Genomic DNA, 19,425 nt, shown 5'->3' on the forward strand with positions numbered 1-19,425 from the left:
TAATCAATTCCTAAATCCATTCACAATCACTATCTTAAAAGCATAGACCCCATAGCTGGTTAGGCCTTGGGTGCAGTGTGCCAATATACACAACACCCTGAAATGTCTCCACTCTGATGTAGAGGAATCTACATGGGCACAAATCTAGTAAATGTGTCATGGTTTCTTTTATTTATTATAGAAGTAATCTGATGTACAGAATCTACACATTTCATGTTCATCGATGCCGAACTTTTGTAGATGTCGGTCGAGTTTCTTCCTGCTGACTCTTTTGCATTTTTGTCATTATTCCAATGCTGCAGAAGAGCCCTGTACCTCCTTTCTTGCAAAAAGTTTATTTTCTTTAAGTCCTGTGTTCTAGAAACCATTTTTTAGTTTGCTTTGAAAAATCTTTTTGCTTGTTATGTTCAATGCTTGTAAATCTGCTGTTTAGTATCTTCTGCAAGAACATCGACTACAGTTACTAGGCTAACCATAAAAATAAAATAATAAGATTTCAGGACCAAAAACTCTTCTTGGGTTTGAAAATAAGAAATTTTGTTTGACCTGTAATATATTGAGGTTCGCTATTGAGATCTGTGGGATGACACAATACCCACTAGTGAAGATGGCGAGAAGCCAAAAAGCATCAAGCAGATCAACACAGTAAGGGTAAGAGGACCAAAATGATCTTGGATTTTATGCTTCTCATTCCAGTAAAGTTTTAAAAAATTTCATGAGTTTCTTCTAGCTTTGAGATACTACTAACTTTGCCAATAAAACACTTCAATAAAAATATAACAAATATTTATTTAATAAATAATATATAATAACGAATACTATTATGAAATGAATTGGTGCCTTCATCACCCAACTTTGCTAAATAATAAATACAGAAACAGTATTAACAGAAATTTATACTCTAAAAATGAAATGGGAATTTTCATTAATATTTCAAGTAGCAGACTAGTCAAACTAATTAAGTCACTCTTTAAAATACTTAATGCTAACTCAAAAACAATAACAAGTAAAATAAAATCTTTTCGTGGATTCAAGATGTCAGGGTGTGAAGATGAATCTTAGAAGCTTAAAACAATATTTTAATTGTACTAGTAATAACTAATAAAACTTCTTACATTTTGATTAATTGAAGACAAAGAAACAATATTGAACGAATAACAGTCAAAATGAGTTTTTAAAAATTGATTTTTAATCTTTATATAATTTGGGTGTTACATTTCCTAAGCTATGTATGTATATAGACATAATTTAAATATTCTGTATTGTGTATATTATTTATATATCACAAGAGGAAAGTCTACAAAATATAATTCTGTTTAAGGCATTTTTTTTCTCAATTTTATTTCACTTACTTATGTAATCTTTGGCTCCTACAGGGTGTTTAGCCACACCTAACACCAATACTACTTTTGAAATATTTTCAATTTTCTTTGAATTATTATTAAGAAAATAATTATTTATATATTTAAATAATTTAATTAATTCTATCTACAAATTCTAAAATGGGGTCAATTATGAAGGTTGACGTCATGTAGGTTATCTTCCAGCATATGAATAGCATCTGTTGGGCTGGCATACCTTGTTTCCTTGAAATCTGAGAACAGATCGAAATTCACTTATGACAATCAATTTAATGTAGTGTAGCATGATCGCAAATATTTTTTTTATTTTAGAAACAATTTTGTAAAGTGCATTAAAAATTAATTAAATTGAGTTGCCCAATTCAATATGAAATATTGTGTGACACTTTTTCTTTCTATGCATGTCTTACTTTGAACAAGTTTAATAGTCTGTAATGAAAATTTGGTGATAAAAGATTTCTGTAACCAATAGTTCATCGCAAAAGCCTTCAAAATTAACGAAATACTTTACCTAAACATATCCCTTGACAGCTAAGAGCGGTCAAGATACTTAGGGATCACTGGGCAATGAGAACGACCCCGCTGCTGCCCTGGAAGTCTTTCTGAATCTACCACTACTACATATCTTTATCCAGTGAAAGGTCAGAGCCACAATTCATAGGCTCCAATAGCCTAATTGAGAGGGAGTTTCGGGCAGGCCAGGTTCTGGGGATGCTTGTTGATGTCGTGACCCCTGATTTTAGATTTGATAAAAAAATTAAAATACCTGGTTGAGTAGACTGGGAGAAAGGAATCCCAGTTAAGGGATGGCCAAACATATCTGGTAAACAACAAAGTATGGGTCAGCTGTTGGTAGTTTTGGAAATAAACCAAGAACTAGAATTTAAATAAGCTTTCAAAAATATGCCACTATCTTTTAAACAGAGACTTTGACATTGAACACTGTGCCAAGGAGAATAAAAAGCTAGGTTTGTTAACAGAATAGCCATATACTCTGACAGATGGTGTCTCTGAGGAGAATTATCATAGTAAAGTCAAAAGTCATTTGCGATTGCATTAGATCAATCAGACATTAGGGATAAAAAACAAAATTACCCATCAGAGCACACAAAGGGGCAAATAAATTGGCCAAGGAAAGTTCGATGAGGACACCTATTCACCCTGAATCCTTTTGTGGCATACCAAACTGCAAAAACATGGATCTATCAAACAATGGATTAAAAATAAGTCCTCCGTTCAATGGTAGCCCAGGACAGATGCATGCGAAAAAGTTCATCAAAGAACCTTCGCAGAAACTAATGGCATAACTACTAAGTCTAGGACTACAAAAATAGTTGGACTGCTAACTGAACACTGCAGACTTTAGCTGGAGATTTGAAAAAGACTTAAGCTTATTGAGGAGCTCTAGAAACAATAGGGATGCACAATAGACCAGTACTTGTCGCAGTGCACAGGTTGCAAAGATGTCAACTCATACTCCTAATCTTACTTTAAAAAATAAAGCATAAATAGTATACTGTAAATAAAAAAATAAAATAAATAATATAACTGTAAAATGGCAGAAAACAAAGGAAATATTCTCAACCCGAACATTCAAATTATAAGATAAAAATTATGCAAAATTTTTGTAATAATTTACACTTAAACAACTATTTTTGTTTTCATATCTGTTGATACTAATTACAAGCATCATAAAATTCATAACCAGTTGAATAATTGATTATGGTTGTAGGTCTGCAAGTCGGTGAAGTCATGCTGTACTGTCATAGGGTCACTTATTGGGTATCAGAGTTCCTCATGGAATATGGCGCAATGCCAAAAAGCGTTTGAGCACTTCAACAAACCCACGAGTGAAAACAGAGCCAATGCTGGCTCGATTAACATATATTTACATCCTACAACATGTACATGTAATATATACATAAATTCTTTTTATATACATACGTTAGTTGATATTTAAGCTATAAATCACTCTGAAATTACCAGTATGAAAACAGACCTTATATACATTCTAAATCAGTATTTACAGTTAGTAAGATTATCTATAGGTTAATTTTCTCTTCAAAATTTGATCCATACAATATTTCTTATATATGAAACAACTCAATTTTAATTTTTACTGCACATTTTTTTTATGACTAAAAACATTAAGAAAAATATTTATAAAATCAATAATATTCACAAAAGCTATGGCGAAACTTTCTATTAGTAAAAGGCTCGAAGCTTAACAACAAAACATTCCAGCACCAAATGATTTCATTTGTATTACATTTTCATGCAATGTTTTCTTTTAAACTGGTCTTTGACTTTGCTAATGATAATGATAAAGATGATCATGGACAATTAATAAAAACCCAAACAATATTGAAGATGGCCATATCACGTAATAGTCAAGATTTAAGCCTTTATTTTTATAAACAGTTGAAAACAAAAACAAAAACCAATACAAATAAATGGATTCCCGTCTATCGATTTTAGGTGTCGTTCATGTCAAATTTGTAATGCACAAATGTTTTATTTATGTTGTACAGCCACCTCTTTTTAACACAATGACAGTACAAAGCTAAAATGTATCTTAATATTGTATTTTACACCTGAAGCCCAGTAAAAAATTCAAATAAAAGCAAATCATCAAAGGTATGACTAAGAAGCAAATTCATGCTAATTCATACATTAATATTTAAAATAAATAGAATGAAATCAAAACAAGCATGAAGAATCAAACAGCAAGAAGGAATTATATTAGTCTGGGGGTAAAGCTATATTTATATTCTACAAACCTTTTATATATACATCTACCCTTCAAACTGCCATTAACTTCCAGCTGTTCCATACACAAAATAAATTATAATTATGAAGACTAATAATTAGATAAAATTTAGTTTTTTAAGATTTGTTAATATATGAAATTATTGATCGACCATATTTCCAGGCCTATAAGAAAAAACAAAAAAATACTGTACATTATTTCTAACCAGCAGCTGATAACTTCTAGTTCTCTAGAGTGACTTTAAAAATAAAACATGCAAGTTTTAGTGAAATATCGGCAAAAATTGTTTGTAAAGAAAAAGAAAACAACCAATTTGTAATGTTAAAACAAGTGTGTTATCAGCTAGAAAAATACATCACCTCAAATACAGGTGTACATAAGTCCCACAAACAATTTTTAAGACATGTCAGTCTTATTAAACTCACCAGATAATAGTGGTGTAGTCACTGTCCTCAAAAGTCACCGAAAAAAACATTTAAATTTAATCAACAGTTATTTAAAAAAATGTCAGAAACAAAAACAACAATAACAAAGTGGTCAAATTTACATAAATTCATTTTATTTGAAGAATTTAATATGTAAGGCCCTGGAAAATTGGTTGAACATCCTGGAGACAATTGCTATAACTATGTATGTTAGCAATGGTCGTTTCTTGATGTATGATACAATCAAATCTACAAAAATGATTCAGTAAATACAGAAATTTTTTTTAAATGAATATATTTACAAATGGATATTCTTAAATTGACCTAAATTTTGTTGAGAATTTATTATGAATCTTTTAATTTCAATGAAACTAAAACAAAAGTGAAAATTATTTGTATTTAAATTTAGCTTCAATGCACAATATATTTTAAAAAAAGGAAACTTAACCAATACTTCGACCATTTATTATTTTCAATCCTCATAGAATTTCCTATAAAGATTTACTGAATCAGTCATTACACCCAGCGGCAATGGGTCTTATCTACAGCAATTATCAACATCATGTTCTTGCCCAATTTACCGACTAATTTTTCAAACCATGGCATAATTTTTTTTACGACAAAATTTAAATGATAAAATTTCAAATAATTTATTTATACTACTGTAAGAGTTTAAAAAAACCAAAAATCAAATGACCAGTACTGTAATAAGTAAGGATTAATTTCAAAACTAAGTAGTTAGAAACACATCAATCTCATTCCATCGCACAATATATATAATTATTATCAAACCGATAAAGATAGTTCTGATAGATTAAAAAAGTATATATATTGAAATCTACCATATTCTTATTTTAAAGAAGTTGTCTATTACCATATTTTGTGTAAGTATGTGTATATAGGAACTTCGACATAGCCAGTAGACTTTATTCAAACTTTAATACCCGTATACACTCACCTGACGTATAAATATTCACATAAAATAAAATGTTGATTTGGTTTGATCCAAAGATGCATTAAAAAGTACATTTTTTATCAAAATATTTTTGTTATTTTCTACGTCTAAAAATAGAAGTAAGAGTTTAAATCTTTGTACATTTATAATAGTTGTGTAGATAAACGATAAAATTACCAGGCTGTAACAAAAGTCTGTGTTTTTTGAAAATATTTTTAAGCCAATATGCGAAACATAAGATATGCTAAGTAAAAGTTGTCGCACACTGAGCTGGTGTACAAAATTCCAAATTTGACAGTAAAGTTAGATCGGATTTAAAAGGCTTTTTTTCATCTAACTGTATTTCAGGAGTAATGAATGGGATGTTGCGTGGATTATCCATTCAAAAAGGTAGACATAAAGGAGAAAGGTCCAAGACCAAAGAGGTCAATCCTAATGACGCAAAAAAAAGTGTGTAAAATTAGATCTATTAAAAAAAAAAGAAAAAAAAGAGCATTCGAAAAGACTTGGAAAACAGCTCTTGCTGGGATATAGCAAGAAAATCAGAAAGTCCTTGTAAAATTTCAAAGGATCTGATTAACTTTATTTTCTTTAAGCTTGAGATGTGTTGCGTACTTATGTGTACTTGAGCATGAGGACAGTCTTACATTAAGGAACTAACTTTGCAGGAGTTTTTTGGCTTATTTTTATTTATTTATTTTTTTGTAAGCGACAGTGAGCTATTCCTGTTTTTTCTGTATTTGCTTTTTGGTTGGTTTTCTAATAAATTTATTTGTCAAGTGCCAATTTTGTTGGAAAGATTCATCTTTTCTTTTTTAATTATCCATTTTTTTTTAAATGCTGGGTTTTCTGGGGTGTTAGGAAGTTAGGGGTTAGAAATGGTACATTCTGCTTCATATTTAAAAACAGAGCATGCAGTAAAAAAGTGGATTCTTTCTATTTTTTTCCACAATGAAAAAAAATCTGCCAAAAATTTTACATTAAAACTGGAGAATGTACTGCTACTTAGTTAAAAAATAACAGCTTTGTTAAATTGTAAAACTCTAGATTGATCAACTCTAGATTATCTGTATACATCTAAACGGCCTAGGTTACCAATACATGTCCAAGAGTAATTTTTGAAATGTGGGAGAAACATTCCCTTACCTTCCAAGAGTCCAGAAGAATGCCTTTAAGTTTTTAATCCCCCGAAAAAGTCCAAATATGTTATTGCACTTTCGTAACTTCCTACCTTGTAATGGAGTATTTTATTATATTAGAAGAAGAATTTATTGGGAACTATTACCACGCAACAAAACCCTACGGCAGGGGTATTCTGTTTCAAGCTAGGGCTTAGGGGAGTATTGAAGAAAAAATATCCAGCCCTTTTGAAGAGAAGCAACAATGTGTTTCACCATAGCTTTTTATTACTAGGATTTGCAACAGCAGAGGTCATATCAACCCTCAAGGTGTAGGTGTTTTTTGGGGGGGAAAAACACATTTAGCGCATTTGTAATATGTCGGGTTTGAATGGAGGGCCGCTAGATTCGAACCCAGGACCTTTACCTTACAGTGATGAGCGCAACCTCTAAACTTACACACTTACAACCTCACTCAGAGTAAAATGTAAAGTCTTCGAACTAGGCTGGTAAAAGTTGTCCCCCTCCATACTCTCCAGATCTTGCATCTTCCAATTTTTACTCATTTCATTTCACAGATTTCTTTTCATCTAATCATCAAACTTTTATAAAATATTCATATTTCATATCTGCTATATGTTATAAAAAAAAATGAAAGGATTTATTTTGGGTTAAAAATGTAAATAAATTTATACTTAGAAAATCTGACTTTTTTCCTTAAAACCGAAAAGTTATGCACATACCAAACATATAAAGCGAACACCTAAAAACACAAACCTTTGCTACACCTTAGTTGAAAAATTCATCAACTTTATTACATTTTAAAATTATTTATTGCTATCTGATAATAAAAAATATAAAACAATGTTAAAATATTTGTGTTCTAAACTCAGCTGTAAAATCACATTTCAAAACAAATTTGAAAATTTCATGTACAATGATCATTGCAGTTTTAACAGACAAGAAGTTCAGTTAACATCTCTGTAATGTTATAAAATAAACTGTAAAATGTTAGTTCCAAATCAAAGATATAAACAATCAAGAAGACGTATTCATCATCATTTTTATAATTGTGATTCTAAGTCAATGTGAAATAATTTTTGAATGTTTGAGCAGTTCTTTTTGTTTGGTACAGCACAAACTAAAAGATAAGCAATTATCTTTAGTGAATTGTGCTGAAATTTTAAGTAATAAAAAGCTAGTAAATGTGCAAGTGCACAAACCTGTGTTGTTGTTTTTTTGACAAATTTCCAACTTTTGTTAAATAAAAGTATAATTTAAACTTATAATTTAAAAAAAAAGGTCTAAAATAATATAATAAAAATAAACAGAGGTTATAAAAGTAAATTACTTACCTCGTTCATGAATCTGAAGAATTGTTGTCCTCTTATTGATAAAATATTGTAATACAAAATGTACCAGGGCAAGGAAGAGACCACCAACACCGAAAATTAAAAACATTCTAGCGCCCCCAACAGTTTTGAAGAGGAGGCCACCTATAAAACTTCCCATTGAAACACCTAAAAATAAACTGACGTTTTATTAACGGACTCCGACATCAAAAACGTGATAAATGTACTGACCCACTCCTTCGAAAACTGCTCCGACTATCCCTTGCGTTGTTGACTCCGTACCAGGAGGGGCTACGATGCTGGCATAAGATGCCATGGTGGAATACATCAGGCCGAAGGAAATGCCATTTAAAAATTCAATTGGTAAACACCACCATGGGTTGGTGAGCGTTGAATACAGTACAAACCTGCATCCCAATGTAAATAAAACTAAAGTCATTGAATGAATGTGTCCAATCTTTTTGAGAATGCTTCCTAAAATAAATCACAAACTAGATATACACTAAAATTAAGAACTGTACCATTAATTTGCCTAACAATAGTTAGGTGTTTATTAAAAAATTAACTTTTTACTTAATACTATCATGACAGACTTCAAAATGAAGATAATGTCAGTCAATTTACGTATTTAATTTTTCTCCCTGGAGGGTGTCATTAGTTGTAACCATTATAAACCAAATAGAATTGTGTGCAGAACATTTTTATTTTCTTAATATAAATATAGATGAATATTAAAAACAGTTAAACGTGAAATCATCCTACAGGTCGAGGGGAATACAGATGGTGAGTGGTTAGGGAGGATTTGAATTTGCAATATTAGCGGTTCTGGGTTAGAATCCCATTATGACCTTTGGAAATTTATGAGATTAATGAGGCAAAAGTATTGCAAAGCAGTTTTGACCTTTCTTCATGATGGTCAGCTGGTAGTTGAATTTCAGGAACTGTGGTGCCGAGTGGTTAAGGAGTGAGTCTGACGCGTATTTGCAAGGTTTGAAGCCCAGCATGGATGGCCTTTGAGTGAGATGAGATTAATTGAGCACAAGTATTGTAAAGCGGTTTTGACCCCTTGTTTATGTCAACTAATAGGTTTGGGCGTTAAGAGCTGTTCTGTATGAAATGCCAGAAGCCTGTAGTTACAGTTTGGATATATTGTGCCATTGTGCTTGCACAAACCTGAGTAAGTCCAATTATAACTTGTGATTTATGTCACCTTATTTGAAATAAATGTTTTCCCCTAAAGATTTGTGTAATAGCCAGCATATGGTTGTTTTTTTGGTAAATCTTTAGTTTACAAGTATAAAACCATACTACTGCCAAAAAGATAGCCAAATGTAAATCTATGAGTAAAATGTTCCACAAATAATTATATATTTTTTATATTATATAAAGATCAAATGTCTGATTGAATTGCGTATCAAAGTTTTATTTGTTTTATGTTTGTATTCTAAATTTTAAATAAAATTTACACAGAGGTTTTTCAGTGTTTAAAACGCAATATTTCATGAAAGCTAAGTTATTTGGACAGTAATTTAAACAAAATTACCAGACAAAAAGAAAAATGGCAATTCTCCACCTAAACACTGGATTCCCATTGCCAGCCCTTCTAATGTTTTTATCCAATTTTTGGTTTCACAGCTATAAGAGTTGGCTAAATCTTCCAGGTGCCTAAAATAACAAAATTATAATTATTGAATGTATATTAAAAAAAAGGTTATTTGGTTACACACCAAAAAAGAAAATTCCACACTAAAGCTGTGCACATGCCCACACAAATACACCAGATCATAAAGATGACTACTCGCACTTCTGCAAGCAATTTTCCTACGTCTCGAATTATGCTTGAGGAAGTTTTAACTTGTTTGTACTGCCAACAAAATTCCGTTCTTAATTTGTTCAGTTTTTCACTGAAAGTGATTTTTGATTTGATGTACCTTTAACTTCATGCAGACTACAACGTCAATTGCTAGAAGGATGGCCATTAAGACAAAGGCGGGTAAATAATTTTTCATGGCCTGCCCATTACTTGACTTATCGACAATCAGACCAGCGATAATGGAAAGAAGACCCCAACCGACTGAACCCCAAAGTCTTTGATTTCCATATTTTGACGGAAATTCGCCTGAAATTTAGACAAAAAAAGTTTAGAATCGTAAACGTGACACTTAAATGAATAAATTATTCGACATACCGAGCATCTCAAAACAAATAGCATCTCCGATGCTTACCACAACAGCCATACTCGACCACCCGATCACAAGGCAAGCCACCAACATCCAAAACTGATACATCTGAACGGCATCAGTGTCACTAACTTGAGGATTAAGAAAAATCTCACTCACAACATCGTTTTCACATTTCGTTTCACATGTCACTTTTTTAAAAGAATCACAGTATGCAACTTCGTAAGGTCCATTGAATTTGACTTTCCCGAGTTTCATATGTACACAGTTTCTTATCTATATAACCAAAAATACAAATCAATAGATTAAATAAATAGAACAAACACACAAATTTAAATAGGAACAATGTAAATAATATACCTGTGTAGTATGTTTTGGAAATATAACAGCATCAAATAAAAGCGTCTGAGGTGCTGATGTGATCACTTTTTTATTTTTAGTATTAACATAGTTTTCTGTTAAATTATGACTTTTGTTTACATATTCTATAAATTTATTTGAAGGCACCCTATGTGTAGTACAATACTGTGGTTGGTGCCAAGTCGTACAAACGGATTCTAAAAATTGAGCATCAGCTACACACACCATCTGTAAATTAAACCAATAACAACAATTATAAAACAGTATCTACAAGACAATAATAAAAAATTAATACTAAAGTATAACATTGCAAAATTTAGTGGTCCCTAAGCAAAGGAAGCAAAAAAAAATATATATAATTGAGACCAGCCCTGAAAAAATCCCTCTTCAAACAAACTAGGTTTGTTGTAGTCAAACGTGAATCATTACTTATAATAAATAGAGGAAGTTAAAACAATGTTCATCTCACAAAAAGGTGAGGTAATGAATACTTTATCAGAATGGACATCTTTGTCAGTCAGCCATCCTGTTGGAAGGTTGAGTCAATTTGGCAAAAAAATTCAGGCTTTATAGATGTCTTAAGGCGAATCTAGCGGCCCTAAACTTGAACCCAACATCTCATGAATGATTTTTTTTTCTTTTTTAAACACAATCTATCTGTAATCTTGATATATAAAGTAAAATTTTACTATGGATGGAAATGGGTTACTACCCCTAGCCTTGTTCCTTCAGACTACCACCTCTACTAAAAGCAATAGCTAATTTTATAAGGAAAGAAAAAAAACAAACATTGTAAGACATTAAACTAAAAGAAGATTTTTTTCTATTGAATTACGAGTAGTACTTCCAGGGAATTGAAAAGTGTTGAATACAATGGCCATAATTCCACGATTAAAAATAATTTGATAATAATGTTTGATAATTATGATAATAAAATATGATATCATAAATATTAACAATTCTGATAATGCAAAATAAATAAATCATAATTATCTATGTGGTGTGTAAATAAATCTCTCTTTCAATAAAGACCATTGATAGCATGTTTAAAATTTTGTAATTTGAATTATTTTTAGAGGGCAAAGTCTGGTATATAGGACTGACTGTACATCAACAAACAAGTTATGATACGATAAAAAAACAATAACTAACAAAAATGATCAATTTTTCATTTGAAAACAAATAGTTTTATATATGTGCATTTAATTATATATTTCTGAAAAAATTGGAATTTAACATCTATTTGTTTATTGCAATCATAGAAAAAACATACTTTTTTTTCTGTTTTGTTATTCAATACCTTGGGCAAATAAGTGATATGAAATTCTTAACAAAAAGTGTTATCTTTTGTTCTTTTGTTTTCTATTGCTCTCAATAATAAATATGTAGACTTTTATAAACTCAATTGTAGGAACAAATAATTTAATGACATTTTTTAAAATCTGGTATGTTTCAGAAAAACAATAGCCAAATTAATTTTTTTTACAATATTAGTTTACCTTAAAAAAAGAGAAAACATATTTAAAATAATTTCTGCCGTATAGAAGGGTTTTACATTCAAAAACTGGTAGGGTTATTAAATATAATTAAATAAATCTCATTCTGCAACAATATAAGACAATTTTAATGACATTGAAACTGGTGAAAAAACTTTGTAGCTTAACAACTCCATGTGAAATTAAATACCCTTGTTCACCTTGAGTATCATATTCACGAAAACCACAAGAGTTTATATAATCGTATACTTTTAAAGTGCAAAGCAAAATAAAATTTAAAAATTTAATCATGGTTTGAATGTACTTACATGACAGGTAATATTATGGTCATTCATTCCCTGATTAATGATCCTTGGTAAATAACATTTGTCACCCAGATTGTCCGAACAGAGTTTTAAGTCCGATTCCGAGTCACAGTGTATTTCAGACTTTGTCTCAAAAGGAAGGGACGGAATCCATGGTATCACGAAGAAAGCAACTATGATGCTTAGGATGAAGCTTATAAACAGGGCCTTCTGGCAGTGGAATTTGTCGGCAAACGCTCCCATCGACGGTTTTGCCAGCATCCCCATGATGGGGAGAAATGTGTATATTGTTCCTACTGTTACGGTCGAGAATCCAAGCTGTTTTGCAAACGTTGGGAGAAAAGGTACCACCGGTGCCTGTCCTGAAAATAATCGATTGAATTTATTTACACTTGATAATTATAACAATCACTGAAGAACAAAATTTGGAGAAATCTTTTGATTAGCTCAAAAGTTGAAAGAGAAAACAATAGAATATGTTGATGAATGGAACAACGCATCAACATAATGCCTGCTAACTCAAACAATGGACCCTCTTCAATGGAATATCCAGCTGAAAAACCATACAAAGTAGCATCCTATATATAAAGCGAAGTTCTATTGTATCTAAGAAAAAATAAACAAGTTTTTCTTAACAAGATATAGGGAATGTTGATATATTCTTTCTTTCACTTGGACAACACCAACACATTAATTCAAATTGGAAAGAATTGAATTAATTTATTAAAATTGCTCAAACAATAAATCTCCCAGATTGTACAAGTTTCTAAAAATAATTATGCTTTTAAGATTTTTGTTAAATGCAAGAACAATTCAGCATAAACATAATTGTTAAGGATAAAAGGCTAATGACAGTGAAACAATAAAGATCAAAGTTGTTTCATGATTCAGCAGGAATATTGAAACATTTTGTCAATTTTAAATAAAAACTTACACTTGTATAAAAATTGATATAATTATTACCAGAATACAATTAAATTTGATTTGATTTTAACTTGACCATCTATAGAAATGGAAAATAATCTAAAGACAAGGCAGATTAAAAAGAAAGAAAAAAAGACAAACACCCTAAGAAAATAATCCTATTACTTAAGGTCAAATCAATGAGGTTTCAAATTCCTTTCTTGAAACTTTCTGAAAATCAGAAATAGAATAACTAAAGCTTTTATAGAAAGGTAAACACATTCTTTATTAAACAGAACAGAGATAACTGATAAATAAGTATAAATTAATGAAAATTAACTCAGCTCAATTCAATTCTCAATTGATTTGAAATTTAACATGAATATAATTTGGGGGAAGAGGAATAATTGTTTCCTTAAAAAGATAATGTTTTAATATTACCATTGTTGCTATTTATTTTAAACATATTTGGAGGATGAGAGTGAGTGTGTGAGAAAGAGAGAGAGAAAATTAATTTCAAAATGTTTTAACTATTTTATTTATTTATACAAGCTCAACTCTGCACATATATGGCCATACATACACACATGTTCTTGCCAAGTTCAGCATTTAAACAGCCTGGTGTCAGACTTAAATTAAACAGACGGTGTATTATCCGTCACAATGATAAAGTAAGGCTCCAGATCGCATCAACAGGTAAGTTGTCTCAGCCTCCAATGCCTGAATTTTTTAAAATTACACACACACTCTCATTTTTTTATTTACAAACAATATTCCGCCATCGGCCATCTCACAATTCATATTCACACTAATAAAAACATTTGAACTTAATATTCGTAGAAACACAAGCTGAATATAGCTGTATATCTAAAGTGAAATAAAATTGATTTTTGATCTCAATAAAGATTGAAACGTTAGGACGATAAAGAAAATGTTTTTCTAAAACCTAGACTGCATCTCTCGATCTCCAAATAATCATTCGCTAACGGTCACTAACCACCACACAGTAAAATAATTTCTCTCTTACAGGAGGACTTAACATCCAACTATTTGTTCAATTGAGAAGTCAAACCACTTTTCATTAAAAAGCCATGAAATTCGAAAAATAAAACAGTTCTGTTTCCTTCAAAAAATGGGATGCTATCGTGCTCATGAAACAATTACATAGGGTGGCAATGCTACACGCTCTATATATAGACAAGTGACACCCTTCAGTTAAGTGGGACACATCGAGCAACCAAGCTCTCTATATGTTGGACAAAGTATTCTGCTTTTGGACTAAATAAATAATACTTGTATTGTCCAGCAAACTTTTATCTAGCACAAAGGTTTAATTGTTTTATTATCTTTAATTTCCAATAAAATAATAATCAAGTCAATGTAATCATTTATCTTAATTAATTAATTTTACTGTTATCTGTGTAAGATGAAGATTAATAACAGTTATTTCTTTAACATAGTGGCGAAGAAACCAAGAGGAAAAAATTCTTTCAGTGGCAGAAAGTATTAATCATTGCAAAGTTAGTGAAACTGTGAATGTCCAATTCTAAACATTTTAAAGTGCAAATAAAACTTTTTTTTAAATTGTACCTTCCAAAGGTTCCTAAATACAGGTAGAAAGTTGTTTTTATTGACAATAGAAAGTAAGATAGTTAAAAAAAAACAACAACAATAAACTGTTCAAAATTAATTGTTAAATACGAAAGACAATAGTTTAAGGTGCACATCGATGGTGTTGATAACTTATATTCCATAAATTATAGGAAAGATAAACAATTTTTCAAAATCCTTCTAGGTTACAACTTCCATAAAACTGCTGAAAGTTTCAAATTGTAACTAGAGCTATGTTTTGTATGCAATTGCATACTCTTTTTCAGATATTTATCTGAATATTACCTCCATGGTAAAATAGTTGAGATTTTATCCTGCATAGTTTTACATATTTAAAGAATAATGCATAAATTTGCATATTGAAACATTTTTGGTTACTTAAACAAAAGTAAATTAGGCAACTACAAATGTGACAGGTCAGAAACTAAAATTGTTTTAAATATTTCAGTTTACTTTCCAGGCTTAAGCATACTGAAACAGCAGAATTCTCTTGAAATATTTGTATCCTTTTTGGAGCCTCAATTTTAGGTGCAGTTTTTATCTTTACTTAAAAATTACTTTTACTTCTAAAAAAGAAATTTCGATTTTTTTCTTTCAACCCAAAGCATAAATTAATAAAATCCCTGGCAATGCAGGATTTATAAGATAAATTTAAAAAACATCCTTAACAAAAATACCAGAATGACTGAATTGGGGAAAATTTTTGGTTTTATAAAAAAGAATTATATTTTAAATAAGAATTTTATTGTCAAAACAATACCATTAATCTATGGACTATTTTGATTGAACACAGGTAATTAGAGATCAGGTTTGGGAAAAAATCATAATCAATTTGTAGACATCTTTAAGATTATTTTGCCCTGATGATGACCTTGAAAAAGGTTCAAAGCTTGGCAAGTAACAATTGAATGTTTTTTCATCCAGATCATACCAAGATCCAGATTATTGATGAGTGTAAAAATGGTCGATACATCTAACACTTAAAACATTTTCAAGTTAATTATTATAAATGGCTTAAACCAGTTGAAAGTTAATAAAATACAGAAAAAAAGTACATGAATAAATGGTTATGTTTTATTAAAATAAACAATCCAGGTCTAGTTTTCTAAACAATCAATCAGAAACAAAAACAACCTAGATATCATGCGAACTAGATAAAACTTAACAATACTTTTTTGTATTAATTGATACTTCAACGACAAAACTGAGCCATTATTTAGGAATCGCATTGCACTGGCATCATTGTAACAGCCGTTTTCCAATCGTTTCTGGTCAGAGATCCCCTTGTAGTTATCTCAATCTCGGTCTGGATGAATAAAACAATTCAACTGTTTAACTGTCAAGCTTTTGAACTATTTTAAGGTCATCATTAGAGCATAACAATCTTAAAGATGACTAAATGGACATAATTAAGTTTTTAATTGATGGTTTCAAATTTCTTTGAAGACCGAATCAGTCGAAACATTGCCAAGGACTGTGAATCAACAGTGAAAAACAGGCCTTGGAAACGTTGCGACTGAGTCGGTCTTCAAAGCAATTTGAAACCACCTATTAAAAACATAATTAAGTCAAATTGAAAGTTAATAATAAGAACAATAATAAAATGTTTATTTAAATATATAGCGAATTACAGTTTTGAAATTTCATTCAGGGACACTAATAAATGGACAAAGTCCACCTTATAAGTTGGCTTGTAGCCATTAATAAACTAACACATGTGTTATATATAACAAGTGATGAGATAAATAATTAAACTGTTGAAACTAAAAAGTCTAAAAATCTGCCAGCTGGAACGTGATAGTTGTATGGACTATTCCAATCAGAACGGTTTAAGAGTTCAACCATTCCTTCTTTTCTTATATAAAATAAATAACATATTTTTAAATAATTATTATAAATTATAAATAACATATATAAATAACATATTTTTGCCAAACTATCTGTGTCTTATGAAAGAACTCTCATAAGATGGGGCACACCGCCACATAACGGTACAAGTCCTCTATTTCCCTTCTATTACACGTAGAACATAAATGTCTTTCTTCAGATGGTTGACATTATAATTCAAACCCAATAATTGTTCCCTAAGTTTAAAAATTACACTAATAAAATTAAATCTATTGATATTAGAAATATGATTGTCCCCTAGTTCTGAATTCGGATCCCCATACAAACTATGCATTTATTTATTTATTTACTTTAGTACATTACAGATCCTGACTTTCTAATCAGTACAGTCATTACAATATTTAAAATTAAGAAATACAAATAGTTTTCTGAGTAATCAATAGACTAATTATATGAAATTAGTAATTAATAATTATGAAAATCATTTAGTTATTTCATTTTTGAATACACTAAATGAAAATCCAAATATATTCAAATTATGCACGTCATTGATTACACTAAAGGCCTTTTAAAGGTAAGTCATTGCACCAAATTTCCCGTAATAAACCCTATGAAACTGGGTGTAAAAACTGTGTTGCTGACAATAACCTTGAGTAGGGAAATGAAGATTTATCTGACTGAGAAGGTGCAGACAAAAGAAATTATTGCGCTTTTTGCCTTTGACCATTTTTAAATTCTTGCACAGACTTTTTCCAATAACAAATTTAATTTTTCTTTATTTAAATAATCAAAAGCTCCAAGCCAAACTGAAAGTTAATAAAAAAAAAAGACGAAAAAGGGGTAGATGAACTATTTTTATTAAAATAAACAATCCAGGTCTTATTTTCTAAACAATACCCGAAAAACAAAACAACCTGTTGTTTATTTGTTTCTGTTTCACTTTGAGGATTGTACCTAGATACCGTGTGAACTAAATAAAACTTGAAAATATTGATTTGCATTTTGTATCAACCGATGAAATAGAAATTTTAATACTAAAAAGTTAACTACAAAGCCAGTATTTACTAATCATACTATACTGAAAATGGTGTTGTTTTATCTATTCCACAATGCTAGATGCTAGTTACACAGATAATTTTGATCCAAGAATAAATGTTTACGGCCATAATAGCTGTAAACATTTAATGTAATAAACGGCACAGAAAATTTATAAAAGATAATTAATGCAAAATTGCATAACAGAACTATGAAAGCTTACCCGCATTGAAAAGGAAATAGTGAAGTTTCATCGGCAACATCTTCTTGTCGATCTTCATGTTGTCGTTTTAAAATTACACCGCTGAAAGAAAACAAGAAAAAAAGATATGATTAAGCTTGATATAAGGAAAAATTCTTATGAAGGTGGCTTCAAATCAACAAATTTAAAACTACATAAAATAATATTTGAATGGATTTGATACAAAGTTTTAAAGCAGTGTATATCATAATGAAATATTTATGATATACTATATATGTGCAGGTCATATAAAACTATGTACTTACATAAAAAGACCCTGTCAGTAGGATTGTGCGGATTTAATTTTTTTTTAATCAATCAACAAGGAACATTTATTCAAGTCTGATTCAGGCTAAATACTAATGAACATCTTTCGATAACTGGTCATGTCATCAAGAGAAGAGACGTTTCAACTATTCAATTGGCCAACGTCTTTTTTTATTTCGACTTATATACAAATAGACAGATTAAATACATAGGTGCCGCAGTTTTTGTTTGAGAAACGAAAAGAAAAAAAAAGATAAACGGTCTGCAATTAGAGTAACAGTAAGTATAATTGAAACGAACAACTAGAGAGCAGAACGCACAACTAGAAACCATGTGTCTTTTATAGTTGGTTTTATTGGACGGGCATAATCATTGATCAGACTTTTATCGATATGCTTCTTTTCGATTGTTTCCTTCTTTTCTACTATCGATGAACAAATTTGTCTCCTACAACAAAATCGATTTGCTTGTAAAATTTGAAATTTTATTTATTTCAAAGGTAAAAATATGGCTTTTAACCCCCTTACATAGTAATATAACAATAACAACAATAATATAAAACATGTAAAACATGTAAAACAATAATATTATTAATTAATAGTTTTGTATACCTAGAAGCTATTAAAAAGTGAAGGTATTTATTAGGGTGAAAGGGCCGATGGTAGAACCCCACCGGCTCTCAATTATGTTAGTTTTATTTATATAATAAAAGGCTGATGGAGGAACATCGAATACTCCAGCATCCCAACTGAGTGAATGGTATGTTAATAAGAAAGAATTTAAGAGTGAACGGATTCAGATCTAGGAACTGACAGCATCCAGAGTCCAACCTCGGAGGCAGGACGGATAAAACTGATGTTTGCCCCCCGGATATAAACACCCAAGGCGGGTGTTTTCGCGAGTCCTGCTGGCTATTTATTGCAAATTACAAAACCTGAAATCACTCGTGGACTGCGAGAAATGATACGCTTAACTCTGTACATGTGTATATATAGGTGCATGTGAAGATTTGAGCTTATATAAAAACAAAATCCAAAAGATTGATTATTTATAATCGATTGATGAAACCACCAACCAAAATAAAAACACAAAGAGAAAAAATATAAAAGGAACAGGGATAAGAAGGAGGATTTATGTCGTTTTTCAAAACTCAGATGCCATGGTCCTGAAACAAACCAATATGGAAGCAGAACGTACT

At 30.4% G+C, this 19,425-nt stretch overlaps 1 protein-coding gene and 1 long non-coding RNA gene across 6 annotated transcripts; both read right to left on the reverse strand.

Annotated features, from left to right (window-relative positions):
• Window positions 1–810: 810 nt before the first annotated feature.
• LOC106663471 (major facilitator superfamily domain-containing protein 6) lies at window positions 811–18,581 on the reverse strand. Of its 5 annotated transcripts, XM_024227754.1 has the most exons (13): window positions 18,227–18,580; window positions 17,943–18,023; window positions 12,326–12,684; window positions 10,522–10,749; window positions 10,170–10,437; window positions 9,913–10,100; window positions 9,709–9,845; window positions 9,525–9,646; window positions 8,213–8,455; window positions 7,985–8,149; window positions 4,557–4,577; window positions 4,142–4,185; window positions 811–1,594 (listed from the first exon to the last, which is right to left on the reverse strand). In XM_024227754.1, exons 2-12 carry the CDS (start codon window positions 17,998–18,000, stop codon window positions 4,175–4,177), a joined length of 1,800 nt encoding a protein of 599 aa, XP_024083522.1. In that variant the 5' UTR covers window positions 18,001–18,023; window positions 18,227–18,580; the 3' UTR covers window positions 811–1,594; window positions 4,142–4,174. The 5 variants fall into 5 exon arrangements, with proteins under 5 accessions (XP_024083522.1, XP_014243815.1, XP_014243817.1 ...); XM_014388329.2 differs by lacking the exon at window positions 4,142–4,185 and having other exon boundaries at window positions 18,227–18,581; XM_014388331.2 differs by lacking the exon at window positions 4,557–4,577.
• LOC112127210 lies at window positions 6,127–7,930 on the reverse strand. The gene is made up of 2 exons (XR_002910461.1): window positions 7,373–7,930; window positions 6,127–7,219 (listed from the first exon to the last, which is right to left on the reverse strand). It is a non-coding gene; the product is annotated as an uncharacterized LOC112127210 (long non-coding RNA).
• Window positions 18,582–19,425: the final 844 nt, after the last annotated feature.

Source organism: Cimex lectularius, unplaced genomic scaffold, assembly GCF_000648675.2.
Source record: "Cimex lectularius strain Harlan isolate CLEC.00 unplaced genomic scaffold, Clec_2.1 scaffold114, whole genome shotgun sequence".
NCBI classification, from domain to species: Eukaryota; Metazoa; Arthropoda; class Insecta; order Hemiptera; family Cimicidae; genus Cimex; species Cimex lectularius.